This window comes from Euprymna scolopes, chromosome 24, assembly GCF_053919585.1.
Source record: "Euprymna scolopes isolate OS-2025 chromosome 24, ASM5391958v1, whole genome shotgun sequence".
Taxonomy (NCBI): domain Eukaryota; kingdom Metazoa; phylum Mollusca; class Cephalopoda; order Sepiida; family Sepiolidae; genus Euprymna; species Euprymna scolopes.
Window position 1 is genome coordinate 70,463,558 of NC_136505.1, and position 12,750 is coordinate 70,476,307.

Below are 12,750 nucleotides of genomic sequence, written 5' to 3' on the forward strand. Positions count from 1 at the left end.
ATATATATATATATATATGTATATATATATATATATATAAAAACAAACATTAAAACCACCTAACCTAGATTTAAAACAGGTTAAAACTCTAGATAGTCAGTCTAAATAGAACAACACACAAAGAATACGTCAACCAGAGGTCAAATGAGCCTTTGTCCTGTAAGTGCATGTTCATTGGCTAATTGGAAGGGCGCGGTGATTGTCTAACTAAAATCTCAATAGAAGGTGCGTATATAAAAAAAGACAACCTCAAAATTCGCACATAAGCCTGAAGAATATTAGAGTGGATGAAACGCAGAATGATCAGTGTAGCTTAATCGCCATATGTATTTTATGGATTACTAACGAGCTCTACCTACGAATTGCGCACTTTTGTAGTAAATACTTTAAGTTTACGCATAAACTTGTATTTTCGTATATTAATTTTATGTGAGTAAATGAAGCAGTTGAATATATATATATATATATATATATATATATATATATATATATGAAATTTATTTATACAAACATTGATGGCTACATATGTGCATACATGTTTCTGTAATCGCCCGCGTTTGGGGGTTACGTCTTCAGGCCAAGAATTATCGTAAAGAACTGATATTTCAAACAAAACCTTTTTCTCAATGTTTGTATAAATAAATTTCATATACTTGCTCTATTTACTCATTCAGCATTCTTTGGCAGACACATGTTGTTTCATTGGATGTGCTTCTAGGAAAATAATCTCTACTGGCTATATATATATATATATATATATATATATATATATATGTCAATATATATATATACCTATATACATACATATATTATTTTTAAAATATAATTATTCGCTGGCACGTGTTTCGTCTTTTACGACTCATCAGAGTGGCTGCATCCAGGTTATTAAAAATCGGGGCCCCATGATAAGAAGCCTAAACCCTTACTCCTGATGCGCTTCGCTGGCTGTTCAGATATATCGCGATTTACGCATATGTTATTTGTTTTTTTGTTTTTTTTTTGCTATACGTCTTGAATTAATTCAATTATTTACAAAGGTGTATTTTTACCTAAATGTGAGTTTCAACTAATTTTCATTTTAACCAAGGTGGTACTCCACATGGGGAGCGTATATATATATATATATATATATATATATATATATATATATATATATATATATATAATTTAAAGGAGATTAGAACAATAGAAGAGCTGAGTGTATTTTAATGTAACAGTGAAATTACTAGTTTAATTAAAATACAGGAAATAGAAAGAGCTCGTTGTAATTTAGATATATAATAAGCTCGATAGTTAAATGTCTTAGAGCTAATTCAATATTAAGTAATGTGGTTTATAATTTAAAATTTAAAAATCAAATTTTAATTAAATTAAAAATCAGTTTCATAAGAAGGAACAACAACAAAATCAATTATCTGTACGATCGTTTCGGAAAACAATGCTTTTTATTGTGGTATACATCAAGTTATGTAGAATAATTATATATAGTTTTTTGGTAAGCAAGGTCTACTCATCAGCAAATTTAGGAGGGTTTTTTATTGAATTTAAAAGACACCATAAATAAACCTAGCATTAAAAGTAAGGCAGATGAATCTTTTAATTTTTCTTTTTTGAAATCAGGAACTGTGGTTAAAGTAGTCATATAGATGTTTGCTATAGCTTTTTATCTTATTATTATTATCAATAATCAAGAAAAGCCGGATCCTTGTATATATATATATATATATACAAGCCGGAGCCTTGTATATATATATATATATATATATATATATATATATATATATATATATATATATATAATTTTAAAATGAAACGATTAAAAGTATGAGACAGTATTTACATCTCAATGCCTGAAGTAATTAAGCATTGAACGTTAACAAAAGTGAATTTTATATTCAAATAGCGTGATTTAACTTACTCCTACATTCAAAGGAAAACTAAATACATAAATTTCCATGTCTGTGTTAAGAACGTGCTCTACATTTCTACAACTAATACGGCTAATACTATTAGTTGGTTGGTTGGTTGTTTTTGTTTTACGGCATATCAACCCTTTTCGGGTTATTTAATGCCGAATCTAAATATTTTGAAGAAACATTTGTTTAAAAGAATATATTTGTTGTTTTCACGTCGGTTTAACCCATAGGTGGGACCCTAGCAGGTACTACCAATCCGGGTCAGAGTGGGCCTGGGAGCAATGGTAATTAAAGGGTGGCTCTACACTCCCCAAAGCACACATATCCAGGACTCCCATTGAGGGACTTTTACCCTCTGCAGGGGGGCAGTCGGCGTATTCTAATGCCCCACCGACAGGGCCAAATACTATTAGTAAAAATGTAAAAATTAAGAAAACTATAGATACATTGTGGTGTTTAGTGTAAACCCATGGCATACATCAGTATCTATATGCACCATTTCAATATTTACACAATAAAAATGTTTAGTAATCTATATGAGAAATCAATTTTCGACGATAAGGTTGATAAAATAGGAAATTTAAAAAAAAATTATAATATTGAACATGGATACAATATAATCATAAACGATTGTGTCCTGATAGGGAGCATATAATCATGCTTCTTTGCGAATAAATATAGAACGTTATTGTTTAAGCATATTTTGTTACTGGTTATTGCTTTAACCTTTGGGGCTAGAGTTTAGTGTTCATTGTTTTTGCGAAGTTGTAAATTATTCCCGATAAAATTTTACATTTGACTGTGTAATAAATAATAAAATAAACCAGCAGATAAATAATTTGAAAACTAGAAACAATGAACGGATAAAAAGGCGATGCACAGAATATAAAATAAATAATAAAATCAGAAAGTGTAGAAATAAATAAATAAACAAAACTTGCCAATAGGAAAAATTAGTTGCCACGAGAAACGAGCAAAAACATAAAACTCAGGTTAGTGAAGCAATGACGATGAGAGTATAATATAACTTTAGATCAAAGCGTAATCTAATATCAATTAAACAACCGTTATGTTGAAAGAATACTAACATCTATCAACTGCGACAACTTGATCACGCGTTATTGTACTCCTCCTCCGCACACTCACCCAACCCTAACCCGTTCCTTCACCAGCCCTTCCTCCAAAACCTCTACTGCTGAGATTGACATAGCGTATGGAATTTTAAGCTCATGTTCCATGAAGATAAAATATTAAACATATCAATTCATATGTTTATTAATAAAAATATCAACCGGACCCACATGAAAATCATTTTTACCGGACCCATTATATAACAAAGGAAAATTAATCCAGGAATATGCCGAAAGTGAAGTGAAACACTAATGTAAATTTTGATCCTGACCTGATGGCCAAGCGCTTGGGAATCCTGACAGCGATGATCAAAAATAATTTCCGGCAAAAGTCACAAAATGTAGGGTCTATTCCGAACGACGTTCAGATCATAGGGAGGTTGGGAAGTGTTAATTCCGAAAGCGGTTCTTAAGATTAGGAGCTCATGGGATTCGATTCCGAAAGGCGTTCTTTAATATGAGGAGATGTTATGCTTGTTGTTTGCGGTTTGTTAACAACAACAACAACAACAACAACAACAACTGTACCTTCATTTTTTTACGTGGGGGGCATGTAACTACGGCGCTGCATATATATATATATATATATATATATATATATATATATATATATATATATAAATATATATATTAAATTTATTTATACAAACATTAATGGCTACATATGTGCATAAATGTTTCTGTAATCACCCGCGTTGGGGGATTACGTCTTCAGGCCAAGAATTACCGTCGAAAACTCATTTTCGTTTTTGACGGTAACTCTTGGCCTGAAGACGTAATCCCCCAACGCGGGTGATTACAGAAACATGTATGCACATGTGTAGCCATTAATGTTTGTATAAATAAATTTAATATATCTGCTCTGTTCTCTCATTGAGTACTCTTTGGTAGACACATGTTGTTTCATTGGATGTACTTCTAAGGAACTAAACTCTACTGGATATATATATATATATGTATATATATATATATATATATGTATATATATATATATAATTTATAAACTAAACTGAGTTGATCATTTAGAATAAACTAGTGGTAAAATTATAATTGAAATTGTAATGAACTTGATTATAACATTTAAGGTAAATGCATTGTGTATTGTTTTGAATTCCAATTAATAAATAATTTAATATAACCGTAAAGGGTGTACTGCTGTTAGTTTAGTTTTATTTATTTTGGTTTCGCATATGAAAACACGTGTAATAGTGTAAAAGTATTGATACTATTTCCTAAGTATCCATACATTAATCAGAACTAATAAATAGAACATTTTGCAGAATATTCATAAATTAATAGAACATATTATTTCGAATAGTTGGCTTTAATGACTTTACTTATAAAATTCAAAATGGCGTGATGGAAACATATTTTTGGTATTTGCAGTTTCTGTTCCAATTTTCGGATTTCAATCATGTCAAAACACACTTTATTTCTTTTTGACGGATTGTTTGTTAAGGGCATAATAGATTTACTGATTGATATAATAATTGAGCGATTGGTTTTGCGCTATGAAACAGATAATGTCAAGAATTGTAAATGTCAACTGAATTAAAGGAATAAATTATAAGATGGCCAACATCATGAACTTTTAAATATAGTTTTTGTCATTTATGCTCTCTCTCTGACTCTCTCTCTATCTCTCTCTCTATCTATATATATATATATATATATATTTATATATATAATTATTTACTATTATACTTATAAAATACCTACAAACACTATTTATTCTTTGGGGAATAATCAGCGCATGGTGTCACGATTAATACAGCTTGATAGATTCGCACTCGGCAATAAAATCCATCTCTGACTCTATTAGCCAGGACTTAATCCATTCGGCCACCATTAATTGCGAGAAATATTGTTGAAATGTAATTTATCTTATTTGTATTTTTTTCTTTTACGTCTGCCAGAGTGATGTAATTATACGATGATCTACACCTATGAACTAAATGGGCCGACTTTATCTCAACTGAAAGTGGTCAACGATATTAAACAAAGTTCTTAAAGGGGCTGACATAATCATTTACTATAATAATTATTAAATGCCTACGAATACTAGTGTTTCATGCTTTCTGGGATCATCAGTCAGGGTGTCTCGATAGATTTGTAACCCGGCCACAGAAGCCATCTCTGGCTCCATTAATAAGGACTTAATCCATTCGGCCACCATTAATCGCGAGAAATCCTACCGGGTGCTGTACATTCACCCGGCTGCTCGTGGACTCTCTATGTGCATTGCATATTCGTAAAAGTAATTATTTAAATAGCACAGCTATGGTGTATTTAAAGCAATATAATGTACGAAGGTCTGATGAACAGTTATTATAATATAAGTTAATTATACGCGGAGCCAAAAACGTAAACTTCATTGATCCGATTAAATCGTTTGCTTGCTGTATATGTATTCTATAGATTGGCTTAAAAAAGACTCGCTGCATAATCATGATCACACGAGGATTATAATGATTGTTCCAAAGCAAATATTGATGACAATATTTTTAGGGATATGGGTGGCCTCAGGAAAGAAAAGTGCAGGTTCTGCCACACAATAGTAGAGATAATGCACCCTCTGATATCTAACTCCAAGGTTTTGCAGTGGAACGGTTATAATACAATTCTACACAACAAAGTGTGTACATTCTCCAATGTACGATTGGTAAAATGCCGATCCGCGTAAATATCTTCCGATTTAAATTACCTTTGTAAATTTCTACTATACTTCCATCCGCAGTCACTCTCTCATGCAAATACCATTTAAAGATAATTACAGATGTCCGTTCTAAATAAGTCGTACTCATCATATACAGGGGCAAAACCTTTACTGTGAACGAGGACCACTCTTATTTCCTTCGAACCGTACTTATCCTTATAATTTTGCCTGACCTTATAGTATGCAGAAACAATGAACAGCCCCTTGCTCTCCACATCGTTCATTCCCCGGCCATCAGCTTGGACAACTTTATGTATTACGCATTCTATCATTCCGTCAATTCTGCTGTAATAACGAACAGTGGTAAAATGTTAAGTGGAGGTAAAATATGGCGATGTTTTAGGTCGACTTATGTTTTGAATACACGCAACGTGTGTGCTCTTTTCTGTTCATTCCCCCACATTAAGACATTAACTTGTGTCTTATTATGCCCTCATGGGAAGGCTAGTCAAATAAAAAACTACAAAACAGTATAACTAATATATAACGCAGAATCCGTTTTACAAACGTCAAACGTTGTCCAAATGTTATAACGCTAAAGCGATATTGTTATTGTTTTCTCTACCCACAAATATGTTTACTTATGTTTTGTATGAAAGGGCGTTTAACTACATATTTACGGCTCACATAAAAGTCATTCATCTTCTTATAATAAAAAATAAATAAAAAAAAACACTTCCGCTTACGATAGACGAAAATACGTTTGCTGCCATTTTTCTAAAAATAAACAAAAACGATTTCTTGCATAAGTACTGTGCGTGCACCGTACAATTCACGGATAAATAAAACATTAGGTGTGTGTATACTTATGTTACCGCACTATATTTTGTGGGATTTTTTACTTACATTCAAGTTTCACGATATCTGTTTTTCTATTCGATTGTTCCGTGCATGTACAGTATGATTACAAAACAACCTCCTCCTACTATATGATTCTAGTATGGTAAAATAATTGCATACGTACCTACATATATTCATATTTTATTGCGAAATAAAAATAAATGGTACCAAAAATATTCATCCTTTATTGAACAAAACACCCAACTTTTGTTTATAAAAAAAAATTAGTTATATTTAAGAAAGTACACATCACTCTATAAAAAAAACCCTGACATTCACATAAGTAAAAAAAAGGAATAAACACCCTAAACCTCCACATATAAGGAACTGATTTTGAGGTCGGGGGTGTTTGGTCCGAAAGCCATTCTTTACGTGAGGCGGTTGAGGATGTTTATACTGTGAAGAGCATACACAAAAGCGCAAAAAAGTATGAGGTGTGCGTGTCTGCGTCGGGGAGCGAAGCTGGGACAGTGAGAATCCAAAGAAAAACGATTGTCTTCGCCCGATGGCTATTCTAAAGTCAAGCCGAAACAAAGATTGTGAGTCGGTTCCTTTTTTTTTTTTTTTTTTGTCGGTCGACGGTTGAAAAAAAAACTTGTTTGTGAAGAGTGCGATGTTTGCGAGAAGACAGAAGTCGAAAGAACTGATTCGTACAACTTTGAAACGAATTTCCGATGTGCATATCGTTTAATACAAATTAGTCAGCTTTCGCCTCTCTCGTGCTACGAGAAGCTATTTCGGCTATTATAGCTTTCGATCCCAAATTATGCCTATATTTGATGACAGTGAATCTGGACAGTCAATAGTGGAGTGGTTGGAGAAAGCTGAATAAATATGTCAGCTAAGTGGCGTAAAGCGCATTCAATGTGTAATTCAATTGCGTTTGTCAGGCGCACCTATGCAGTGTACCAACAGGTAAGTGAAGAAAAGCGGGCTGATTTTGGGTGTATAAAGAAAACCCTGTACATTGCGTTTGCTTTGGATCCGTTTGCTGCAGAAAGCAGTTCGCGGCTCGTCGTCTCCAACCAGGTGAAACAGTCGACGTCTTTTTGGCGGAGCTTCGCAGGCTAGCAGCCCTGTTTGGCGGCGTATCAGATCAATACCTGCAATGTGCATTTATTGCTGGTTTGCCGGAACATGCGGAAAAGTTGTTGCAGGCATCATCCCAGATGGATAACTTGGATCTATCTCATGTGCTGGCGCACGCTCATGCTCTTTTAATGACTAACCCGACAGTTCCAGAGAAAGTTTCATTGGCTGCACGACCGACACCAGTTTACCGCAAGGAGACAGATACTTCACGGAGGTGTTACAAGTGTAATGGACTAAATCATAGGGCAAACAATTGCCTATGGATAGTGCAACAGGAGGAGATGTCGGGGTCAGACCTCGAAACCCTATCACCTATTATCAATGTCGACGGCGAGGGCACATTGCTCGATTTTGCCCGGGAAACGAGCAAGGGGGCGAGAAGTGAGCGCCAATCTCATCCCCCAAACTGGTATAAATGGCGCATTACCAATTGTCACGGTTCTCATCAATGGGCTACCACGCACAGCTCTGGTGGATAACGGATGCACACAGTAACTGGTCCGCAAGTCACGTTGCAAGGAATGGGCGAGGAAAGTAACGCCAGTGCTCATAGCAGATGGAAACACACTAAGATGCTGTGGAGTAGGAATGGTGCAGGTTTACCTTGATGCAACACGGAACATTACATAGATACATGGATACTTAATGAAATTTGATTTATTACTTGGCTGGGCGCAATCAAGCGACTGGGAGGTGTAGCTGTGTCTAGCTCAGGAGAGGTGAACTTTCCACATTTTAGCAAGGACAATTTTGCTGATATCACTATTACCGAGCCTGACTTTTTTTTTATTACATTTTCACCCCAACCCAGGCACATTGCCACTTTGGTGTAGGGGGCTACTTTCAGGGGAAGCAGCTATTGGGACACTATGTTGAGATTTGGGCAGCAAGATATTGGTTCACGTTACACTTGAACTTCTGCATATCAGTACATTTGGGGAAGCAGGGACCTGGAATGGAATTCCAGAGTCTAGTGGCTCTGGCGAAGAAACTACTGGAGTAGAAAGATCTTCTACATCTAGGGATCTCTACTGTGTGGGCGTTGATTTAGCTGCCTGTCGGGTTTGTCGAGGGTGTCTACGTAAGTGTCTGCAGTTCGAACTCTCTTTTGAACCTTGTCTAGGAGCTAGAGACTAGCAGCAGATGCACCAGCCCAAATGTGACAGCAATACTCCATTCATGGGCAAAAGGTGGCCTTATAGAAGTGCAGGATACTTACAGGTGTCAGTAATTGTCTAGCACGGTAGAGAGAGCCGCGCGCCACGGCCCTGGCAATGGTTTCAATATAATTGTTCAAACTCTTGTTTCCTGTGAACGTTAGGCCAAGGAGTTTGAAAGATGTACTCTCAGACAGGGAGTCACTGGCCATTGCTATAGGTGACAGAGAAGGTTTCTTGTAATTATTGAAGTAAACCAGTTTAGTATTGGCAGCATTGAATATGACCATTCATTTTTGTCCCCATTGCACTACAGATTGGAGGTCATCCTCTAGTGTTTTTGTCATTTCTTTAGTTATGTTTTCATTTGTTTTCCTATCATGTCTGTTATAGTGTGTGGTATCATCAGCATATATGCCATCTGAGAGGTAGTTTTCTCGGGGAGGAAATTAATACATATTAGGAACAATAGAGGTCCACGGATAGACTCCTGAGGTACTCCTGCATTTATATCACACTGTTTAGATGTACAACCGTCGATGACAACCTGGATTTTCCTCTTATCTAAGAAGGATTATATTATGGTAAGTATTCTACCAGTGATACCGTATGATTTAATTTTCCTGACAAACAAATACTTAACATAATTAAATCCTTCTGCCATACCCTGTCAAAAGCCTTAGATATATCTAGAGCTACCGCTCTGCCCTCCCCCGCTTTGCCCAGTGAATGGTATATATCTACTCCTTAAGCAATTTAGGTTTGCAGACTGGTAATTTGTTTGAGTCACCAGCTTTAGGAAGGTTGTCATCCAAGACTGAAGAGACCTACCTCCCTTTTGGTTTCGGAGTTTTCCTTCTAGACGGGTGATCCGGGAAGATCTACTGGGACCATCAGCCCGGAGAGAGTTTGCTCCGCGCCTGGGTCCTATTCCAGGTATTTCTGCGACCCCGCGTGGTAAGTTAATGTTACAGGGGTAGTTTGTAGAGGTTATATACCTAATGAATAGTTACACTCCTCAAAGTGATTTACGGGCATGCAGTGGAAGCAGTATGTGAGCGGGCTTGTTAGAAAGGCGTTAGTGCGGATTAAGACTTTTACCTTTAGGTTTTTCCATTCTTTTACCTTTATGTTAGTTTAGGTACAGGATAACATTATAGTGGGAGTAAGTATTAGGAATTGAGCTAAGAATTTTGCCCAGTCACTGTACATTACGATTTACGAGGGTTAAGATGACTTCTCTGACAGATATGACCAAGATACTCATAAGTGGACTACATCGTGAAAGCGGGCTGGCGACCAACATCCACTTTCATTAAGAAATAGACTTACAAATTATCCAGCACCAACATCGATTTGTGATGAATACGATCGGGAATTGCAGGTGTGGATTGATAATGGTTGGTTACTGCCATATCCCGACGATGAACTTGGCCCTCCAAAAGGTATAATCCCCCTCATATATGTTGTACAACAGAATAAACAGAAAGTGCGTCCCGTTATGGATTATCGGTACCTAAATGAGTACGTGGGTGTGCATTCTTCCAACGCGGATGTTTGCTTACAAAAATTGAGGGAAAAGCGACAACAGGGACCAAACCTTGCAGTGCTTGACCTACGCCGAGCCTATTTGCAAGTACATGTTGACAAATCTTTTTGGCCGTTCCAAACAGTAACCATTAAGGGACAGTGATATTTTCTTACCCGCCTCGGATTCGGCCTGAACGTTGCCCCTCTAATAATGAGGGTCATCGTTAATACCGTCCTTAGTAAGGATAAGAGTATAAATGAGGCTAAGTCCTCATATATTGATGACATTTTTGTCAATGAAAGCATATGTTCGGCAACCCGTGTAAAGGAACATTTGGAGAAGTTTGGCCTTGAAAGCAAGACCCCAGAACAGTTGAAACTGGGCTAACATGTATTGGGATTACGTGTCCAAGAGGAAAAGGGGAAATTGGTATGGCGGCGTGTCAGTGGCCTTCCGACAGTACCTAATAGATAGTCGCCGAATTGTGTTTTCAGTGTGTGGCTGGTTGCGTGTCGCCACAACATATATGAAACGAAAGACGAATATGATAACTACTGAATGGGTTGACAAAGTGCGAGGCCCAATTCTAGCACGGATGATCAAAGACATTTGCTTGAGATTAGACCAGGAAGATCCAGCAAAATCTGGCTGGTGTATCTGTGGAGAAGCCGTCAAAGTATGGGTGGATGCCAGTTCTATTGCTACAAGCGTGGTTGTAGAAAGCAACGGTTCTGTGGTGGAGGACGCAAACTGGCTCCGTGTAGTGTATGAAGACAAACACATAAATTTAGCTGAGCTTGATGTGCTGCGAACTGTCAACCTTGCATTACAGCGGAAAGCTAAAATCATACATTTTCGAACTGACTCTGCCTGTGTCTATCCGAGGATAACTGACACTTTGTCTCGACAGCCGAAAGTACAAACCAAATCAGCCTCAGAAATGTTAATCAGGCGTCGCCTCTCCACGCTTCGAGATTTGGTCTCGGAGTATGAACTAACAGTCGACGTGAGGCTTCTTAAATCTCACGATAACAGAGCTGGCAAACTTACTCGAGTACCACAGCGGTGGATATATGAGATCCGTAAGGAAACAGAACCCAGAGAACTTATGTGCTCTCAGATACAGACAATAGATCAGTCTCTTGGGCATCTCGGTGTGAAAAGGATTTGGTATATTGTAAAGTTGCTCAATCTAACAATAACTAAAAATCAAATACGATCGGTGGTTGGGGATTGTAAAGAATATCAATCCATAGATCCAGCTCCATTGCATTGGAAGTCAGATAGGCTTTACCTCACTGACACTTGGAGTAGGGTTGCTATGGATATAACCCATTTCGGTACTCAGGTGTACATCATTGATAGATTGTGGTCCCAACCGTTTTACCATTTGGAGGTAGTTGTACCGACAGGATGCGGCTAGCGTCAGTAAGGAGTTGCGCAGTATATTCTGCGAAATTGCTCATAGATAATGGTGTAGCGTTTTGCGGAAAGACAATTGCTGATTTCACACAAATCTGGGCGTACACATTTTGTGTGCCCATGTACCCTCCGGAGACGGTGTAATCGATCGACCCCATTGCACTATAAAGCGCATTGCTACAAGAACAGGGTGCACGAGGCAGAGTACTGGTACAACGTTACGCCTAAAGATGACAAGACAGCCATGACAGCACCTGCGAATATGCTATACAATCATAGGGTCGGTATCAAAGGTATCGATGAACTGAGGGTGCCCGAAACCGCAGTGGCTATTCCATACAAGGAAGGGGATGCGGTTTGGGTGAAGAATCCGCGGGGAAGATGCACAACGCAGTTCGGTTCAGGAACAGTGACAAAAATAAATAGTCAACACTCAATATCAGTTGATGGAACACCATGCCACATAAAGGATGTGCACCCAGCATTCCGACATGACGTTATAATCAATGATGAACTCAATTCATCAGATGACAAAAACCCACTGCTCTACAAACGGCCAGATGACGGAAGCTCTTCAGAAGATCATGACGGAAGCTCTTCAGAATATGATGAGAATCCAGAGCAGGACGAATTTAATGATCCGGCAAACGAAGGAACCACTGAGAAGGTTCCTTAATCTGTACCATTAAAGCGAAGTATCCGACAGAAACGGCCTGCCCAGCATTGTCATTTGTGTGATCTCGAGATGAGGGAGGAGTGTCACGAGCATGCGAAAACGCGCACAAAAATATGAGTTGTGCGGTTCTACGTCGGGGAGCGAACTTGGGACCGTTAAATCACAAGAAAATCGTTTGTGAGCGATACTCGCATTACCGCGACAATTGGGTTCGCCCGATGTCTATAAAAAGTCAAGCCGAAACAAAGATTGCGAGCCGTTTCCTTTTTT

The 12,750-nt window shown here is 37.5% G+C and overlaps 1 protein-coding gene across 1 annotated transcript; it reads left to right on the forward strand.

The window, feature by feature from the left end:
• Positions 1-10,770: 10,770 nt before the first annotated feature.
• LOC145246503 (uncharacterized) lies at positions 10,771-11,805 on the forward strand. The gene has a single exon (XM_080108117.1). It carries the CDS (start codon positions 10,771-10,773, stop codon positions 11,803-11,805), a length of 1,035 nt encoding a protein of 344 aa, XP_079964243.1.
• Positions 11,806-12,750: the final 945 nt, after the last annotated feature.